This window comes from Patagioenas fasciata, chromosome Z, assembly GCF_037038585.1.
Source record: "Patagioenas fasciata isolate bPatFas1 chromosome Z, bPatFas1.hap1, whole genome shotgun sequence".
Classification (NCBI taxonomy): Eukaryota; Metazoa; Chordata; class Aves; order Columbiformes; family Columbidae; genus Patagioenas; species Patagioenas fasciata.
Genome location: NC_092560.1, coordinates 64,165,549 through 64,187,601, shown reverse-complemented (window position 1 = coordinate 64,187,601; position 22,053 = coordinate 64,165,549). Strand labels below are relative to the sequence as shown.

At 36.7% G+C, this 22,053-nt stretch overlaps 1 protein-coding gene across 1 annotated transcript in view; it reads left to right on the top strand.

The window, feature by feature from the left end:
• SLC1A3 (solute carrier family 1 member 3) overlaps positions 1 to 21,632 on the top strand; it is a 65,374-nt gene extending 43,742 nt beyond the window's left edge. Inside the window, exons 4-10 of the mRNA XM_065860926.2 lie at positions 142 to 346; positions 1,775 to 1,817; positions 10,652 to 10,947; positions 12,596 to 12,829; positions 16,046 to 16,240; positions 17,664 to 17,798; positions 19,048 to 21,632. Of these exons, the coding sequence (XP_065716998.1) occupies positions 142 to 346; positions 1,775 to 1,817; positions 10,652 to 10,947; positions 12,596 to 12,829; positions 16,046 to 16,240; positions 17,664 to 17,798; positions 19,048 to 19,252 (1,313 nt within the window). The 3' untranslated portion in view covers positions 19,253 to 21,632. The remainder of the gene's footprint in view (positions 1 to 141; positions 347 to 1,774; positions 1,818 to 10,651; positions 10,948 to 12,595; positions 12,830 to 16,045; positions 16,241 to 17,663; positions 17,799 to 19,047) is intronic.
• The last annotated feature ends 421 nt before the right edge of the window (positions 21,633 to 22,053 follow it).

Below are 22,053 nucleotides of genomic sequence, written 5' to 3'. Positions count from 1 at the left end.
AAAGAGGGCCAACTTACCTTGGGTAGCTTTAAATGTACTGGTCATCAAAACTCTTCCCACTAAACCATTTCTATAATGCTGAGATTATACTCTTTACTCACAACTGTATGAGGTGAATGTCCTTCTGCTTAAATTTACTAGGAATTGCTGCCCTGGATAGTAAAGCATCAGGAAAGATGGGAGTCCGAGCAGTAGTCTACTACATGAGTACTACGATCATTGCTGTACTGATCGGTATAATCATTGTGGTCATCATCCACCCTGGGAAAGGTACTAAAGAAAACATGCACAGAGAAGGCAAAATTGTGCAAGTGACAGCAGCAGATGCCTTTCTTGATTTAATCAGGTATGGCTATGATATTGCACATTTTCTGTACCAATAGCAATGACAGCAATATTTAGATGCACATGAGAACAAAAATAGAGATTTTTAGACAGTGACTGCATAAACTAGGCAAGTTTCTTCCAACTATGCAATACCAATGTCTCTAACTGCTACAACACTACAAAAGAATACATGGATTTATTCTCAAATCAGGATGTTACAGGGGAAGAAACTGCTTTTAATATTCAAAGAAAGATTTTTCTTTCATGCATAAAAGGAAGACTTCTGTTCTGCTATCTGCATGGGTCTTTTCCCCTCCTTCCATAGCACAATCCTTATTACCAAATTCCTTTGCTTTCCTTTACTTCCAACTTTCAACGGTTTTCTCACTTGAATCCCTGATTTAGCTATTCATCTTAATTTTGAATCATAGCCACTGATCTTGGTGCATCTACTCAGCTTGTTAAATTGTATGGATGGGAAAAAAATTCCAGAAGCAGGCAAGTAAAATGCTTGAAGTAGAGGGGCACAGATATGAAATCTTGTTTTCTCCTTGCTCAGAGACTCTGCAATGTCTCTTTTATAGAGCTAATATGTCACAGATGTATTCCTGGGAGTAGGGAAGCTGAGGTTTTGAACTCGGGAGCTTTTCCACAGGTAAAGCCACCAAAATTTTCTGTTCCACTAACCCATTTGGAGAAGCAGAGACATGGAGAAAGGCCTCCAAGAGTCATGCTGCCAGGAAGGGGGACTTCAGAAAGACCCATGAAGAGGTTTGCACTCAGATTCCTCAAGATTTATTCAGTTAGGCTGCTCCTAATTCCCTCACAAATGTCACTCACTATTACAGAAAGCAGAGAAATAAACCCCTATATGTAGCAAGTATACAAACACATATATAATTATATGTGTATGTGTTATTATTAAAGAATACTCAAAGTTCAGAAAAATTTATTTCTTAATCACAACAAGACTCTAAATCAAGTGATGCCTTGAGGTACTAGGCTCTACATGACTGCAAAAACTGAGAAGTAGAAATGTGTTAAATGTTAATAACTTATTTATTAATCTGGAATCAGAAAACATTAATAAATACAAAATTAAAATTCATCACTGACCCACAGAGCTTTGTTCATTTGGTAATTCAGCTAATATTCTGCACCATAACCAGATCTGTTATACAACATTGGATACAGACATTGATATTGCCAGAATCTATCCAACCTTACTACATTTTGTCCTGATAAAGCTAACCAGGCCAATGCTATATATGCAAAGCTCTACTCACTGTACACAAAATTACATATTTGTCTTAGGATTAATTTGAAAAAATTTTATTGATTCATAATTTGAAAATTATCTGGTCAATTCTTTGTTAGCTGTGCCTCTACTTAAGGTATTACTAAAGTCTTGTTATTCCTCATGTTATTTTTTTTTTCTTTTCCACAGAAATATGTTCCCTCCAAATCTGGTGGAAGCTTGCTTTAAACAGGTAAAAAATACTTTGTTATTTCCAACTAAGACATATTAAAGTAAGAAATTGAGATGTAATAGTACTTTCTTTAGGAATATCATGTAGTTGTACTTACAGCAGAAACAAATCTTATGTGTGCTGCCAGCTGTCAAAAAATAAAACACACACTAAACCAACCAAATCTATGCTTTGTTTTCAATCTTGTTGTCTCAGTATTTGCTATGAGAAGTGAAGAAAACACACTTGGCACAGCAAATAATTTTTTTTTTCAAGTATCAAATTCGTAACTCTACAGAAAGCTCCATTAAATTCAGTACAGAATTTACTTTATGTTAAATTGTGAGATACTGAGATATGCACCATCTGTATGAAGACTGGAAGAATTTCAAGAATGTCATGTGAGAAATGTGCATAGGTTCAAAACAGGGGAAAGAATTTTGTGAACATCAATAACAAAATCAAACTATGGGACTTCCCATCACCTATGATAGGAATGCGTAGAAATGGGCTTTCTAAGTTGCTTCCCAAATTCCTTATCATTATTCTGATCTTAACCTCATCTGTTCTATGGAGAAAATAAGAGTAACTAATTGCATTCCTTTTTTTTTTTTTTTTTTTCCCTTAAAGGAGGACCTTACATATTCAGTAAAACCTATAATTTGCATTTCTAAAATCTAGTCGCTTCATACTGACCCCAAAGACAATCTCAAACTGATACTGTTTACCAGTTATTGCTGTAGCAATATAAAAAATCTGAAATGTGGAGGTCAAGAAGCAAGAGGATAAAACAGGAATTTTCCAAAGTCCAGCTGAGTTACATCTTGCAGAAGAATTGAAAAGAAACAGTAATATTTTCTTCAGTTATAAAAACAGAGACCAATAAAAAGCAGCGACTTTCTAGATTAGAGATTTGGTCAAAATTAGACATAAACTAGACCTAGGTCCAAAACCAACAAATGCTATGCCTCTGTTTTTAGTAAGGATGAGGATGAAATCAGGACAGTTATACAGAAGAGCAGTATGGAAATACAAAAATCTCTATCTAAACTGGAAACAAAATTCAAAGAATTTAATGCAATAAAGTCAGGGAATGATAACATCTTTATCTCAAAATAATTAAATAATTAGGGCATAAAGTTACAGACATAGCAGGAAGTATTTTTAATAAATATCTGAAATTCGGAAGTTATTATCTATAGCTGGTGAAAGAGATCGAAGTGTCTTTCAAATTGCAATTTCAAAAATATTTGGGAATTTATTTAAGCAGTTATTAACCTACTAGCCTGATCTTGTTTGGTGCTTTTTTTGTTGGTGTTCTTTTTTTTTTTTTTGGCTGGTTGGTGTTTGCTTGGTTGGTTGTGGTTTGGTTGATTGGTTGGTGTTTGCTGGTGGTGGCTTGGTTTGGGGTTTGGATTTTGTTTTTGTTGTTTTATGTCTTGGGGTTTTTTGAGCCAGTGAAATACAATAGATTAATCTCTTTGGACTTCTGTAAAACAGAGGTTTTTATATGAGGGAAGTGAAAGAGTTGAGTGCGGATAAGTTTATTATAAGAATTGTAAGATTTGTGGACATAGCATGTAATTTGCTGAAGGATGGGGAATGCCTCACTTGATATTTTTATGAATAACTGCCATAAAATGCACACAAAATTTACATATGACAACAAAGTCCAAGCACTTTGTATTGAGATACCTAACAAATGCTAAAGAAGGTGTTATGTCTCTGGAACACTCTAATATTATAAACAACAAATAAAACAAGAAAGCGAATTGGCTCTTGCAGATATTGGCATGATCGGTTATCTCCTTGTAGCTCTTCATCACGTGTGAAATAAACCTTTAGAAATCAACAGTAAGTTATGCATTAAGATGGGAAGTCATCATCATCAGGAAAAAAAAAAAAAAAATTAAAACCCCTCTAATTCAGCTCTAAGATATATTATGTAACATAACTCCAAGAGAGGAAATAAACGCCAGAGGAATGTGGCTGTCTGGAATACGGAGTATATTTGGGTCATTACATTCATAGGATTCATGCAAAATGAGCACAATGGAGAGAGGAGCTGATGAGATTATCAAACACAGTGTATAAAGCAAAAAGAAGCTTGATTTTAAAAGTATTCAAGTACAAAAAACGAAGTGGGAACAGAGCTGTAGACACTAAAGTAAAATGTTTATACAAGAAGAAATGGAAATCATTATGACTAAATTTAAAGGGGGAATTAGTAAGTTTTATAACCTTCATTACCTAAAAAGTGAGGTCATGGAAAAATCTCCAATTAGAAGCCATGGGAACAAACTACCTCACCAGTTTTAAAATACAGCTTGAAAAATTATTTTGATAAAGCATCTTACTTCCACAGGAAACCTGACTCAGTGACTAGCAGTCCTAAATCTATGTTCTTGATTAGAGATGTCCTGCAGATTCTGCTTACGTTAAGTATATTACGTTTCTCATGTGCTTTACAGCTTAAAGGAATTTCTGAAAAATGGTTCGAAAACCAGGAAATGTTTAATGAAAGTTTTTTTCTGACTTTTCAGCAGCAGCTATGCTTACTGGAGTATCAGGATTTTAAATCTGTCATAATGATACTATTTGAATCAGGTACCAAAACCTAGATTTTTAGGTACAAGTTATGTTGTTGTACCAGACTTGCTAAAAAAAAAAAAATAGTAAAAAAAAAAGCACACAAGTTTTACAGGAGAAACAAGTATGTGTAAGATCCACAGGTCCACAGGTATCCAGATGACTTTGTACATCTGACCCCATAACTTTGTTTTCAAGGGTTTTTCATATGTTTTTCAGAAGATTTATGAAGCAGGATGATCCACCTGGTACTAATCTCGTTCTTTAACACTGTGTTTGCTGACCCAAACACAAACCAGATTATTACTCATAGTTGTCTGATATCGATCCACAGCTTTGCACACCTGGAAACCATCACTGCCATCACATATTTTGATATATAAGGTGCTCATATTCTGTCATAGAGTACCCTTAGTCAGGTTTGTTTCCTGACAGAGACCTGCATTTGAACCCACTGGAAGGTTTTTTGTTCTTTCTCACCATGGCCAGCACACAGGTCCTCTAATGACTGTGTTACTACTTAGAGCAAGTTTTGAATCTTTTGCTTTCCCCGTCAATAGCAAGCCCTTTCCAGAGCAGCTTCACTAACATAAAGGACCAATTATCATTTCCAAATTTTATAACCAATTATCATTTCCAAATTTTATAACCTCAAAAGATCAACTATTACTCAAAATTTGTAACACCAAGACATGGAAAATTGGACTTTCCTTTGCATAATTAATTTTAGCAGAGTAAGGTTAATTTTCTGGATGTGAAATTGCTCTTCTGCAAAATGAAATTGAGCTGTGTGTAGCGGGTAACCAAGATGGAGTGGGATTCTAGATGAAATTGGGAAATCATTTATAGAATTACTGCTGGGAGAAGAAGAGTCCTGAAGGAAGACTGGGACCTTAGGACTTATTCGGGAAAGATCTTCCTAAATTTTCTGCCATTCTGCATTCAGTCTTTCGGACTTTTGTATTCCCTTTCTTGTTCTTTTTTCCCATCAAGTCTGTGAGGCAAACAAAGCTACCTCCCCTTGCTTCTTCTCTTCCTTCTCCTACTTCTTTGCACATTTTCTTCCACAGGAACAGGAAGACTGGTGAAATAAAATCCCCCTTGCCCTCCAGAAAGGATGCCCTATTGTGGACCCTACAAGCCAGGGGAAGTCCCTGTCAGAGAGAAAGAAAGCCACAGGAAAGCAAAGGAAATCCTTTCTTTCATACCTTTCAGTCCAGAATAGGAAGTACCATTTCAGGCTTAGCTGGTGGCATTCAGCCCCATGGCCCAGGAAAGTCTACAGGGACAAAGAGCACCTTTGCCTAGGAGGTCAAGTTAAGAAGAATAATCTGGAAAATATTTGGCTTTAGCTTCACTCTGTTCTTCACTAGTTACATCCTCTCTCCCTGTGAAAGACCAAAGTCCTGGTGGCACCCTACCTCTATCAGGACCTCTTCCAATTAAATCAGTGGCAGATTGGCATCACCGGGAAGAGCAGATTGTAAATCCAAACAGTATACTTTCTCTTGTTGATTATTTCCATATGACATATATTGCTGCCTTCACTGTGCACTGATCATCTGGAGGCTTGTGTAATTTTTAACAGTAACAGGAGAATCTGAAAATACTGACTGCAGATGAATATTCCACACTTACCTAAAATTAGATTACTTTGTTTAAAATTCTCTCTATACCACTATATTCACCCCCAATTTATGGGTATCTAATGAAATATTTTGATTTATCTTTCAGATCTGGTCATTAGCTCTTCGTTTCTCTTTCTTTGCTAAATTCAAAAATACTATCTGGTCTGGGGATAAGCAGTTGTAAGCAGTCTGCTTGTTAAGCACATACTGCTTTTTAACTGGTTGTTCTTTGTGCTGTGCCCAGGGAATATAACAAAAGACAAAAGAAACACAAGTGGACTTGGGAAATAAACACAATCAGTCTAACAATTTGGGGATGGTCATTCTGTTGTGAATAGGTGGAATTTGATGCCAACTGAGGCTTAAAAAACTGAAAAAGTGCATTTGATAACCACATTTCTTCTGAGCTATTTTTAATTAAATATTCTTTCCTAAACTCATCCTTATTAAGGGGATCAGAAGTGTTACACACATCCAGACATGAATACTAACTAATATATGTTGTCTGTTCATCATGACAATTTTAACTACTGAAGATATATTTTAACCTGTGTCATCAGCTCTTCTGCAGACAATTTAAAATGCTTTCACACCTGTCTGTGTGGAAAGGAAAGAAGAAAATTAATTAGGAAGATGGGATATCACTGTCTTATTTTTATTTATTTAGGCTTGTATTTAAGCAAACTTGCTGTTTTTAAAATCATCATTCACTAGAAAACACGTCATCATACAGACTTTGCACAGACAGTGCTAATGATACTGTCTCAGAATAATGACAATAAATTACGAGTTTTCAGAGTGGTTAACCATGCATTACCTTGTCTGCAAGTCAACCACTGGAATGCACTACATGTTATAATGTTGCTTCTTAAAAAGTCGTGCAATATATTCAAGTCAAATGACTGTGTGTGTCTTGTACCACTAATGAAAATAAAATAACCATAAAAGCGTGAACAATGAATTCGTTATATCATGCAATAATTATATTTTCTATTTCATAATGAGATAATTTAATTAGAATTCATTTTAAAGTTGTTCATTAGCACAGTGTCTTGTAAAAAAGTCCAGAAATGCCATTAATTTCATATTTTACTTGCAGATAAGGTTGTTCATAGAAAGCTATGAGCATTCATATGTTCCAAATAATATTTACCTCATTCCTAATTTGTTCTTGATACATGAACTTAAGGAAAAATTAAGAGTATTTCACATCTATAATCTTACCAGGCAGAAATACCTCTGCCTGGAGACAAAATGCACCAAATATCCTCAGAAATAACAGGATTTAAGTGATGTTGTCTAGCCCATCGCAGATTGTTAGTGTAGGTGTTAGGACTCCTAGTAAAGCGTAACTGGCTCTTTCAAGACTCCTAAGCCTTACAATCTATTGTATGAACAGATTTTTCTTTGTCTAATTTTTTCCATTCCTGAATGTTGCAAAAACACAAGGATCTGCAGAATCACAGTGTTTTATTAAATGCTAGTCTGAGCTACATGAACAGTTAATAACTCTGATTCCCACCAGGACAGACATCTGCCTGAAAGTAGGAATCTCATAAAAGATCACAACATGATCTCTTAGCAGAGTTTGTCTGCAGAGCAGTAACAGTCAACTCCGCTATTACCTCATATATTCAATAAACTTTGACATTTTCTATCACCTTGAAGGTGGTCTTTCATCCTGTAACTTCCTATAAACAATTGGCTTTTTCACCATTCCACACAAATAAAATTTGGTTTTTGGTGGTCAAGTAATCTTGTATTTTGCCTTTAGTGTTATCTGAAAGAAAAAACACTAACAAGAATAAAGCTCAACCTACACTTTTTGCTTAATAGGTATCTGCTTTGAATTTCCTGTATTTGTTCTTCCTTAATTTCTTTTGCTTCACCAGGAGCCATCTCATGACTTTTGATAGACAACTTTGGGCATAAGAAGACAAACACATCCACAGAGCTATCCTTAACCTCACTTAACAGTAATAAAAGAAAGGCTAGCTCAAGTGACTGTCCCAAAGCAAATAAAGTTGCTCTGATTTCTCTTGCTCAGATTTCCATTTTGAATCTCAGCCTAAATAAATCATTTATCCACCACTCTGTAAGGGATTCTAGAAGGACTATTCTCCCTAGTAATATTTCTGAATACCTAAGTCTGACCAACGGGGTGAGTCAGCAGATAAAATCTGCATCTCCGAGAACCAGTCCAGTAGTTGAAATGGAAACAGCCTTTGCTGAGATCCTAAAATCCATATTATACCTCTAAAGATACTTAACTAAGTAAGAATTAAAGGCATCTTCTTGCTGGGATGAAATTCCACAATCAGCACAAAAAAATGAAAGAATATGCTTATTGCAGCCTAAAATGAGTTCTAATTGGGGTTTTTAAAGGTAAGAAACTTCATATGACTGTACTTTTTGCCCTGTAGCAGCTCAAATTCTTCTCAGTCCCCTGTCATAATTTTTGAGCTCAATAGTGAATTCCAACCTAATTTGACAAAGTGGGTGGGGAGAGCAATTCTTAGACAAATCAAGACTTTGCTACCACTGAAAGAAAAGCAGTTTATGACTGAGCTCGTGGCCTGTTCCAACAGGCAGCAGCCAACCAGCCAGGCAGCATGATCTAACACTGTCTAACAGCCGCATCACATGTTGCTTTTGACCTAGTCAAATAGGTAGGAATGAGAGAAGGACATGAATGTAATGGAGGAGAAGCAAGACAAAGTCAGTTATGATGTGTCTAGGGAAAGTAGGAAATTAATAGGAAATTTGCTAGGAAATTAGGCTTTAATTCCAGTCCTCATTAAGCAGCTTGCTCATTTTTATGTTTGTCTAATCTGTATGCCCACAAGTCCAGCATAATTACACCGTTCAGATATTTGCTTTAAGGAATTTTTACCTAAGGTTTTTTTTTTTTTTTCTACTGAAAAACAGTAACAAAAATATACACATAATTCAATTATCATACCTGTATACATTCAAAAAAAAAAAAAAAAGTGTGTGGTATACAATGTTAGGCAATATTTTAACATTCCTGCCAGGATTGAATTAAAACCTTTTAGTGAGAACTTCCAGAAAATTTCCATTTTGATTCTAAAACCTCTCTGTCACTTAAAGGGGCAATCCCATCCCTCCTTCCCCAGCTGTGTAGTTTCAGTGTTTTGCCCTCTTAGGCGTTCTTCAGTCAGTGAACTGATTCAGTTACACAACCTTTACCAAAAAATAGCCGCTTTCTTTGTTAGGTAAGTTTTTTGCCAATTTAAAAAATAGAATTGGCTCACTGAGAGATCAAATTAGAACTTATACAGAGGAGAAATTATAACAGGTTGGATGTAAGCGGGTGGGAGAGTGGAACTGGGCTTTTCTGTGTCAGCCAAGAGTTCGAACAGCTCAGTTGTCTCCTCTAACTTCAGCCCAAATATTAAAATATTTTAGCAAATTTCATTTAAAATTCAAGAATATTTGACCTCCATGGAGATTTGTTCTGCTACATTTTATTCAGACACTTTCCATAAATTTCCTGTAAGTAAGTTTTACTTGAAACTCCAAAAGATGCAAAGCCTTCAGAGCGACACAACAAATACCTGGATGGAGTGCATAAAACTACTCAGGGGTGGAAGATAACAGAAAATTAGATCAGAGTTGACAGACGCTGATATCCAGGTTTCTTGCATTAGTCATAAGTGCTCCATTTCACTGAAATACTTTTGGAGTGAGCAACAGCCTCCAGATATTAGTAATAATACTACAGCTCCTGGATGTGATATTTGTCTCTTGTTGGCACATCCCAAGGTATAAAAATCCAAAGTTGCTGAATAACCTTGACACCTGCATCCCATTGCCTTAATAAGGTATTTAGCATCGTGAGACATATTAGAAACATTTCACTAGTGATATTCAGTATTCCTTGTGTTCAGCAGAATTTAATCAGGGCAGGGCTGAAGGGTGTTTTGAGCCCAGACAGAAATATTCAGGATGCACATTTCTCTTTGGAAAAGCATTACGTGGGAAAGACTGGGTTTCAAAGCAGACGTTTAGGAGTATATTGAGATTTTGAAATTGATTTGCACATCCCATAATGGAACCATATAAGATAGAACACTTTTCTTAATTAAGAAAAATGTTGATTCATTAGTGCAAAGCACGGAAAACTAGCAGCTTTGCCATGGCAAAGGAAAAATGAGGTATGTTATATTTAAGTTATTTCCAGTCTGTTTTTTCTAATTCAGAATGATGAAGAAGTAAGAAGACTCCAGAGCACATGAAAATATTTTACTAGCCAAAAAGACCTATTTATTTAACGGTTGGCAATATATTACTGGAAAAAACAACAATTTAAAAATGCAAACTAAGAATCAATAGTTTTGTCACAAAACTCATTAACATGGCGAATCTGCATCTTTGATAGTGATATGAGAAAATAAGTTCTGGAAGCTAAAGGTGAATATCTAGCTCTTGAAGTTAAAGCGAATATTTGTTGCTTTCAGGAAAGTCAGGTTTTCATAACAGTACATTTTACCAACAAATATTACAAAAAGAAGTGAAATGCCCTGCAATAGTAATTAATAATTTAATGTGTGATTTTTATCTTTGCTTGCTATAATTCACATCATTTCCGTGTTTCTTTTATTTTCGTTTAAACAGTTCAAAACTAACTATGAAAAGAAAATATTTAAGGTAGATATTCCATCCAATGACACATCCACAGTGGCTTCCATAATAAGCAATGTGTCAGAAGCAATGGAAACCCTCACCCGAATGAAAGAGGAAATAGTTCCTGTTCCAGGTTCCGTAAATGGAGTGAATGCCCTTGGCTTGGTGGTTTTCTCAATAAGCTTTGGCCTGGTGATTGGAAGCATGAAGGAGCAAGGTCGGGCATTAAAAGACTTCTTTGACAGCCTTAATGAGGCTATCATGAGATTGGTAGCTCTAATCATGTGGTAAGTACCTCTTTGATAAATTTCATTTTAAGTCACTAACAGTATTTTTTCACCACAGTCAGGCACTGGATAGCAAGAGTCTATTTGACATGAAGTCAGACAGTAAGATCTAAAGTGCTTTGTAACCTTTTTTCATAAGTAAACACCAGAACTGTAATTCTGTATGTCAATAATTTGACCAAACATACCTACTCTTTCAGTATGTTTAGCTTCTGACAGGAGAAAAAATGGGGTCTATGGCAGAACTTTCCAAGCTTATACAGAGCCATTTTATGTCTTCATAAAGACAGTGATCACAACAGTATGCCATCAAAGTTTCCTTATATCCTAATCTGACTTCAGTAAAGGAAAAGGACAAACCTCTCTCATAATCTTATTTCTACACAGCAAGACCTTCTTATCACTAGTTTCCAATCCAACTGATTCCTGCAGTACTGTAGTATGTACGTATGTCCTTGCATTGTAGCTACACTGCTTACACATACACATAATTGTCCTACTTTCTTTATTGTGTTAGTAGGTATTTAAAACCAATACCTTTTCCCTCAGACATTAGGTATGAAGTCTTGCCAACAAAGAAGATTCATTATCTGTCATGTAGAAGGTTAATTATGAAAATTAATTATGTTGTTTTGCTTTCTTTACTACAGAAAACAAACAAAAGCCTACCCAAGAGCATACACACATACGTTGCAGTACTAGATACTGAAATAAAAATAAATACATTTTTTCCAGTAACTAAAATTCTATTTTTCCAGGAAACTTCTATACAAAGCAAAAATCTTTTATCCTTCTCTACAAGCACACTTAGGATAACAAAGCAGTGGACGAGAACTGTTACTTGTGAGAAATTTCTATATGGATTTGGTGGCTTAAAGTACAATTGAAATATGTTGGATAAATTTTGTTCTGTGGTAACTTCATGTGAAAAGACAAGTGGACATTTATAGAAATAAGGCTGTACCAAAAGTCCATATGTGGTAGAATTATGCTGAGTTTTGTGCTCAGCACTAGCTCTTTCTTCATCTGTTAACTATGTTTACCACTAAGAAAAACCAGATCATATCACCTTTGTTCCTGCCCTACAATGCAGACAACCTCTGTCATACTTCATGCTTCATGCTAAAGTATTTATCCAGTGCCCCACTTAATAAAATGGGGCATGGCCAGAAACAGCTTGAAATCATTGGAAGTTATCAGCCTTCTGTGTGGGTTCTTTCCCCAACAACCTGGGAAATAGCACTGATGAGATAATAAAACTGGCCACTTGATATTGTCTACAACTATGTCAGTTGAGCCTTTGTTCATACAGACAGAACTGTAACAGAAATCCCTAAACTAGCTTTTAAATGGCACTTGAATGGAAGTTCATCTCCCTACAAGTCTGAAAGGCATGCTATATATCTTGAAATACTTACCCAGATGCTGAATTCAACAGAGCTTATTGGAAACATTCACTGCTCTGGTTTAATCTAGGTTGAATGGTTAAGAGTTAAAGTATTAAACTCTAGAACTGCTTATGAATAATTACAGTCATCCCAACAGTGAAATCCTACATTCATGCATGCATATAAACAGAAAAGCGACGGATGAGGGAGTGAATTTCTACTTTGTTCAGTACAATACTGATTAGGTTTCTCATTTGCAGGTATGCTCCCCTTGGAATCCTCTTCTTGATTGCTGGAAAAATTGTTGAGATGGAAGACATGGGTGTCATTGGTGGTCAGCTTGCCATGTATACTGTAACAGTCATCATCGGTTTGCTAATTCATGCTGTTATTGTCCTACCTCTTCTCTACTTCCTGATCACTCGTAAGAACCCCTGGGTGTTTATTGGAGGCTTAATCCAGGCATTAGTCACAGCTTTGGGAACATCTTCCAGGTATAGTGCAATATTTTAAGGCCATATTGTTTTTATAGTATTATTGGTTTGAAAAACAATTTTTTCTAATGTAATTGATTAACTCTCTCTTCAAGTATCTACTTCAGCACTTTATTTCAGTTCTACTGCCCTCTGGTAGAGATAATTATATTAACTTTAACTCTATTTTCTGCAAGAATCCCTGAACAGAGATGAAATGAGTCTGTTTGGAGGTGCAGACTGTACGGGTGGAACCCTTGTGACTTTGATTAGCCTTGGTGTTAGAGATTTTTAAGTAGTTTGTAATGGTTGGCTGGTAAAGGATGCAGCTGGCAAAGGATATGCATGGCAAAATGGAGGAGCAAAACAGGAAATTCAGAAGAGATTCTGGAAGAGCTTGAAAGCCCTTATTAGCCACTGATGTTCTGTGCTCAAAAACCTGATAGCCAATAATGGATATACAACCTGCAACAGAAATGTTACTTTTCCTCTTTGTTAATGAAGTCATAGGTACATCAAACTAATAAAAAAATGGTTAGCATCTATGATGAAAGGAAACAGTATTGCAATCAAATACTTATTTCCAGACCATATCATAGGATCACAGAATCATTTAGGCTGGATAACACATTCAATATCATTGAGTCCACCCATTAACCTAACACTGCCAAGTCGACCAATAAACCATGTCCCTGAGCACCACATCTACATGTCTTTAAAATACTTCCAGGGATGGTAACTCCATCACTTCCCTGAGAAGCCTGTTCCAATGCCTGACAACCCTTTCTGTGGATACATTTTTCCAAATATCCAATTTAAACCTCCCCTGACACAACCTGAGGCCATTTCATTTGTCTTATCACCTGCTACGTGGGAGAAGAGACTGATACCCACCTTGCCACAACCCTCCATGCTACGACCTCCTTTCAGGTAGTTGTAGAAAGTGATAAGATCTCCCCTCAGCCTCCCTTTCTCCAGACTGAACAGCACCAGTTCCTTCAGCTGTTCTTCAACAGACTTGTGCTTCAGACCCTTCACCAGCTTTGATGCCATTCTCTGAACTCCCTCCAGCACCTCAATGTCTTTCCTGTAGTGAGGGGCCCAAAACTGAACACAGGATCCAAGGTGCAGCCTCACCAGTACAGAGTACAGGGGGGACGATCACTTCATTCATCCTGCTGGCCACACTAGTTCTGAAATGAGCCAGGATGCTGTTGGCCTTCTTGGCCACCGGGGAACACTGCTGGCTCATATTCAGCTGGCTCTCAATCAACATCCCCAGGTCTTTTTCTGCTGGGCAGGTTTCCAACCGCACATGCTGCATGCATTCATACAGATGCACTTCAGCTGGGCTATTGATCCCGACACCTTTTTGGGGGAGAAGCCCTAATTCCTACATCACCATCCTGAGGCACTTCTGTGGTTTCTAACACAACAGTAACTCTGGTGTCTTTGCTGCTGCATGGCTCTCTAACCTCTACCTCCACTGAAATGGCAGACCCAATGACCTCACTAGCACAACATCACTCAAACATTGGTGTGCCGCTCCAAGGCTTATCTCTAGCAAGCCCTTTTTTTACCCTTTCCCCTTCAGATCTAGTTTAAAACTTTTTCAATGAGCTCTGCTAACTCCTGTGCAAAGATCATTTTCCCTCTTTGAGACAGGTGTACTCCATCTTTTGTGCAAGCCTGGTGTTGTGTAAACTGACCTGTGATTGAAAAAACCCAAAGCTCTGCTGGTGACACCAGGCTCGGAGCCAGGTATTGATTGCTGGCTCTTACTATTTCTTCCCTCATCGTTCCTTGCAACTGGGGGGACAGAGAAGAACACTGTTGGTGCTCCTGATCCCTTAACTAGTTGTCGCCAGGTCCTGAAGTCTCTCTTGGTTACCCTTGGACTTCTTGTTGCAACTTTATCATTGCCTACCTGAAAAATCAATGATGGAAAATAATCTGAGGGCCATACTAGAGTAGGAAGTTTACTCTTCACACTTTAAACCAAACAGAACCTTTCATTTTAATAGATTTTAATAGTGTCTCCTAAAGACAGATGCTTTAAATAAGTGAGACAATCTGTATTATTAAATTCAAGTCCCTGGTGTTTGGGATTGTTTTGAAGATGTGGGATGAGAAGCTATTGCGACCACTAATGTAGAAACTGATGTGTTGTATCACTGAAAAATATCTTGAAGACTTAAAACAATTATTACAACATATTAATGGGCAGAGAGGGACAATTATTTATTTCACCTTTGATGTTTTGATGTCAGTCTTGTAAGACATTCCACTAGGTGTTGCTCAAGATTCTCAGTAAGAACCAAAGCGATGCAAGAGAGCATACTATACTGTGAGTTGATTTAAAAGCTTTAAAATCCAACTATAAGTTGACTGTCCTCAAAGAGATTTTTCTAGCGTAGTCTTTCATAACCCTTCTTTACATTTTATCAGTTTTTTATTTTATATTATCAATATTGATAAAGTTTTCAAAGACATGAAACTCTGCTAAGTAGTTAACAATTAAGAGGCCACTGAGACAGAGTGACCTGAATTGCTGGGTCTTGAAAAACCTCTTGACTTTCCTATCATCAGATGTAAAGATGCATTTTTAAGAATAAAGAGCTCAGGCAACTCTTAAGAAATGACCGCTTTATGCCCCTTTCTGAGACAGTATTTCTGAAAAGGAGTTTTGTGTCTAATGGGCTAAATGGCACTCCTGTAGCATATGAAGGCAAAACGTTCAGTTGGGTTGGTCTTCAAATGAAATTATCATTTATATCATGTTTGGATGTGAACATGATTAAGTGGTGTACAGGGCCTGGCTGGAACAGAGTTAGGATTAAATCGTCCCTAAACGTAGTTGACATACATGACACAAAAAATCAAAAATGGGAACTTTTAAATAGATTCCCCTGCCCAGAAGAAGAATCTTGTGACCCAATACTGAAGTTAGACACATTCAGACTAGGGACTACATAGACAGTGATATTAATTAACCATTGGATAATGTTTCCAAGAATATCAGAACCTCCACTATTAGAAGTGTTTAAATTCACCCTTTACATTAACAAAAAAAAAAAAAAAAAAAAAAAGAGAGAGAGAGAAAAAGAAAGAAAATCTGGTAGATCACATAAAAATTAGGACAGAACAATCTCTCTTGTCATCACAATGCATGACACTCTTTTCGTTCCCTCTTTGTAGATTTTAAATCATGTACTACCTTCTTTCTTTTTGTTTCAGTTCTGCAACACTACCTGTTACATTTAAGTGTCTGGAAGAAATAAATGGAGTGGACAAACGAGTTACAAGATTTGTACTGCCTGTAGGTGCTACAATTAATATGGATGGAACTGCTTTATATGAGGCTTTGGCTGCAATTTTCATTGCACAAGTTAACAACTTTGAACTGAACTTTGGCCAGATTATCACAATCAGGTACAGAAGCCATTATTACATACATCTAATAAAAGCACCTTTGTGGTGACTCCTCCTTGCTGTTATATGTGGGATTAAACAAAAGCATCTAGAGCTAAAAACAGAAACTGCTACTGTAGCTGAATAACTGTAATGACTTACACCTTCTGCAAGGAAGAGGCCTTCCAGCACATATTCTCCATTAAACCTTTAAGAAAATGTGTCACTGAACTTAGTAGAGTCAACAAGAGCAGTTTTCAATGACTTTTAAATTTTCTTTCTTAAGAACTCAGGAAGCTCTTGGGACCCACAGACTTATAACCAAGTAGTTTCTTATGCATGTACAAAGCAGTAGCATAAAAGCATCACAGTGCTAATGCTAGGAGAGATAGTGCTTTCCTAGTCCTGATGGTCTCAGGACACAAGCAGAGCAAGATTTGGAAGGAGCAGTAATACCTTCTGTTATACCAGCTGATAGTGGTGCAGAAGACAGGTATGGTTTCAAGCACACAAGCCTTCAAGTTTGAAATAGAACAGAAAACAACCCAATAAGTAGCACTCAATGATAACCAATCTGTGTTAATTTCATTATGTTCCTCAAACAGTTCAAGAGAAAAGGTTGTTGGGTGCATGTGCAGAAGAAATAAATATCAGAAGGGAGAGAGGGACACTGTAGGACAGAGAGACATGTATTTATCCCTGAGGAACACTGAAAAGTGAGACATGGTGAACTGGGAGTGTAGAGGATTTTCAAGCAGAAGTGCTTCTCTCCATAGAAAACACCAGCTTAATTAAATATTCATCAACAGAAAGCAAAACTCGGCCTTCACACTTCAAGGCAGTAGTTCCACATTCGTTAGTACTAGAGCTGCTCTCTGCCAAATCACCTGACAAAACAAATGATTCCTAAAACAGGTGTGAACAAGCATATTTCTATCAAGTAACTGGGCTATGATTCAAGGTTTCTTGCAGCTTTCTGCTTCTGATGGCAGAACACCAACTGCTGGAGGACAGATACTTCACCTGACAGGAAGTTATATTGAGATGGACAGAGAATAAAAGCTCTTACATGAGATCTGCCAGCACAAAATTTTCTCCCCAGCTTTTCTTTTAACATGTTTGAGTGTGTGGAATGAATTTGTTCAATGGGTGGGGGCATGTAGCTATAACATTTTTATTTGGCCCATAGCATTTGGTAGAGTATTTACAGCCTAAAAAAAATCATGTTTCAAGGGTTCTGGAATAAGGTGTAGTGTAAACATTTTGGTTTAAGATCTACACTCCACTGCAGCTATGCAGTGTTCAGATAAGGAACTGGGCTCATCTTTCTATTTACTACTAAGCAAATGCCTTCTTACTTCATATCTGGTTTTAATGTTTGCCGGATGATACGGAGAGTTTATTGCGGAAGTCAATTTATTTCTCTTGCCATCTCTTTGCACAGCATCACAGCTACAGCTGCCAGTATTGGGGCTGCAGGCATTCCTCAAGCTGGACTGGTCACCATGGTCATTGTGCTCACATCAGTAGGTTTGCCCACAGATGACATCACTCTTATCATTGCAGTGGACTGGTTCTTGTAAGTATCTTTATGGAGTCACTAAGGGCTTAGATCATATTTGGAAGTGCAATAGATAGGGACATTCTGGCAATACTGCAGTGGCATACTTCTGCTGTGGAAGGTAGTTGGGAAGAAGCATTAAAAGAATCATAATTTCTTGTGATTATGGAATTTTCTTAGCACAGATGGTGAGGGGTGTTACTTAATGATGATTCCTCTTCCACGCGAGAGGGTTACTTAGAAACCTATCCTTAGGGTACTAAGAAAACTTTCAGATACACTGTAATTAAATTAGAAAAAAATGCTTTAGTTTTCTATTTTTTTGTAGGATGGCAATGAAAACCTTCCCATCAATCAGGCTCAGAGCTGGCTAAGATCTGACCCAGTTCATTGTAGCCCTGCTGACTGTCTAATCTAGGAAAGGTTCATATGTCTAGCCTAGGGACACAGAAATGAAAAACAGTCATGTAACTCTCTTATCCAGCCACCAGAATGTATAGTCCCTCAGGTTTTCCATTCTTCTGTCTGTAGAAGACTATCTGACACCTATAGGTAAGTCCAGGAACAAAATCAAAAGCAGAAGTTTTCCTCCAATCTGTATTTTGTCTAATGCCTTTTAGGTATATTTTCCAGAGGCTTTTACCCTTCAGTCTTCTCAAGTGATCCCTGTAAAAAGTTGCCCATGTTGTAATCAGAAGATAATGCATTCAAATAATTATCTAGCCACATGCCCACAGGGTCATGTAGGTGGATGCTTATTGAGTAACAGTTCCAGTCACTCCTCGTCAGGCCTCCTCCTACATCATCTGGGCAGAGCCCTCTAAAAGGGCTGAATTGTTGTAGTTTAATTTGAATTATTTCAGCATAATTCCACCCTAAATTACTGACCATAATTTATGGTCAGGAGAGAAATGACCCTAACAAGTTAGATTCTCATTGACTTACATGTTCACAGGATACAAACCCTAACAACCAACCTATTGAAATTCCCCTAAGAAGCATCTGCCATATGCTCTTTTTTTTGTCCTTACCACACAGCTCTTTCTTGCTGTCAGGTTGTCAAGAATATTAGTACATTTCGTAACTCCAAATCCTAGTATATTTGTTAATTTCTGTAGAAGAAATCATGGTAGTAACAGTTCAGATAAATTGATATATATATAAAATAGCTAAAGCACCTAGCAACTACTTAAGGGCCATTTTAACAAGTCTGCATGTTTACCTGTACAAGTGGTGAAGTCAAGGTTAAGTTACTGTTTCTTCTTAGGGATCGTCTCCGTACCACTACCAATGTCTTGGGAGACTCCATCGGAGCAGGAATTGTTGAACATTTATCACGGCATGAGCTGAAGAACAGGGATGCTGAAATGGGTAATTCTGTGATAGAGGAGAATGAGATGAAGAAACCATACCAATTGATCTCACAAGAAAATGAGGGTGAGAAACCACTAGACAGTGAAACCAAGATGTAGGGTAAAGAAATCACAAGTCTGACACTACAAGTGTGGAAAAAATACACGTTTTCCAGCCATTTTGAATTCACAAACTTCACTTATTCGTTGATATCTCCCTTTGTGCTAGCACTGGAAAGAATTAATGAAAATACATTCCAAATTAGCAATCACTACAGTACATGTCAGCTTCCCACTTTAAAAAAATTAACAGGCAATAGCACTGGTCCGGCTAGACATGTGTTAAATGGGGATAATAAAAAGAGAGATTGTCAAGCAAATAAAAACAAAAATCAGAGTATATGTTACTCTGTTCTGTGAAGCTATTATTTTCTTCTTCTTTTTTTTTTTTTTTTTTTTAAATGAACTGGAAAGTAAAAACAGATAACAGAGCCTGAAAATCGTTTTATTTTTTTAAATATCTGTTGCAAAATTCCTAACATCTATAAACACACAATCAGTACTTCTAACTTGATAACTGCATCCAGCTAAGTAAATTAACAGGATTTTTGCTTTTTTATCTGGTTTTTTTCTCTAGTGTTATATTATTCAAATACTAGCAGGATTAAAAAGAAGGACATTAACTGAATGGATAAAAAGGGGGATGATATATAAACAAAGAAACAAAAAATACCCCAAACCAGCACTTTTATCAGCTGAGTTGAAATGTTTCTGGAAAAGTTATCTTATCTAGACTTAGTTTTTTGCATTAGCCTCAGCTGACCTTGACAAAAATTTAGCCTAGTCAGCTCCCACTGACTTGCAAACATTTATGCATGTATGAACCTCCAATCTGGGTTTTCCCCCTTAATTTCAACATTACAACCCAGTGGAACAATCTATGTGTGCAAGTGTTTGCAGGAGCAAATCCTGGGCTGTATTGAGTCTGGGACAGAAAATGTGTCTTCACCTCTGTTTCGAAAAAAACACAGTATGCTCTGGGTACACCATTTACCTACCTAATAAGCAACAATAGCAATAGAAGTCAGTGCCAGCCTTCTGCAGAAGGTGCAGAGGGATGAGATGCTCAGATCCTAAAGGGACTGTATTCTAAACCTGAAACCCAGAGAGCAACAGGGGATTTTCTGTTTGGAAACCTCTCAAGTGCTTATTCATCCCACTGATAAGTTATAGAGCTATTAGCTGGATATACATTTTTGCATCTGGAGAAGAAGGCTCCCTATCTTAATGTGAAATTTCAAAATCCTTGTGTATTTATCAGTAGCATCTCAAAAAGAAAACATAACCCTTTAGAAAGTAAAATTAATGGGTGCTTTTTTACTAGGAAAAATGTATAAATTGCAAAATAGTAAATACTGTAATAAATGTTGACATTTTAATTAGAAAGGATTTTAAAGCACAATATTCTAGGTTTCTTTCATGGGATAAGGAAAGAATGAAAAAAGGGAGACAATGCATGTGTAATCCTGTGGCTTTTCTTCTTCATTTCAAGATTATTCCTTGATGAAGCCCTTTTCTAGAAATATAGATTATGTTGGTTTTTTTTCCTTTTTGCCTTGCATTATTATAGAGGTTAAACTGGGAAGTTTTATAAAGCGGTAACTGCTGGGAGAATGAAAAATATAGTAACTGACAGGCATAATAGTGTTGAGTGATCTTTTTTATTAAAACTTTCAGTTTTCTTCCTCTCTCCCCTTAATGAAAAATTCTGCTGATAGAAATGAAGGATTGCCTTGCAATGTCCCAGTTGCCACCCAAAAAACACTCAGTATGTTGCTTCTGTCTCTGAAAGAACATATATACAGTGTACAAGTAACTGTAGTGAAAGTGTCGGCATGCTGGTTGAAGGTAAATCTTTTCCCAGGAAAGACTGGTTTTTTTAGGACTGAAAACTCTTGATCATCTTCCCCAGTTGAGCAATCCAGACAATACTAGCAGGAACTCTCCTGTGAATGAATTGAGCAGGGTTTAAGACAGAGTATTGAGCAGTTAAACCAGCAAAGCTCTAAATGAATCTCTGGCTGAAAGAAAACAAACATGGGGTTATTTTTTGCTAACAATGCAAACTAGGATACAGACAGGCATTTTCTGATATCTAATTAGAGATATTTTTATATAGATACTGTATTCATAATGTGTGTCTAAACATTAACTGTAGAATTTATGGCATAACAATTTAATCTTTTGTTAAGATTTTGTTTGGAAATACATTGCAAAGACAATGTAAATGGCTGTCTTTCTATGACATCAGCTGAGAAAAATGAATTGTGTCACAAAGAATGTGATCTTTTTATATACTAACTTTGTTTCTTATGGAAATCAGGTATTATAGAAAGATTCCCTTTCCCATCCCTCACTGGTTCTGCATTGTTATGCACCCAGAGTGGATTGAGAAACATTACTTTGTAGATGTGTTTTCAATAAAAATAGTTCTACATCACTGCTTTTTTGTGGATTAGAATTTATTTCAAAGGCTCTGTAATGGCAGCTTCACACAAACTCAGAGCTGACAAACTGATAATATGGGACTTCAGGAATTTCAGGCCATTTTATACAGCCAGGCTATGATATAGCAGGGTTTTCTCACTTCAAATACCTGCTTACAGTTTCATGATCAAAAACAAATAAGTAAAGTGACAGGTAAGAGAGGGAGGAATATTAAAAATTAAAATAACCAATCTTCATCCTACCTAAGTTCATTTAAATTCAAGTATATAAATTCATGTTATCTGCAAAATTAAAAAAAAAAAAAAATTCATTGATTCAGCTACTGCAAATCTGCTGGTTCATTTTGGATGTAAAATTAGATGATCCAAAACCCTCACTGATTGGGGTATTCCAGCGTTGTAATATTACAGCCA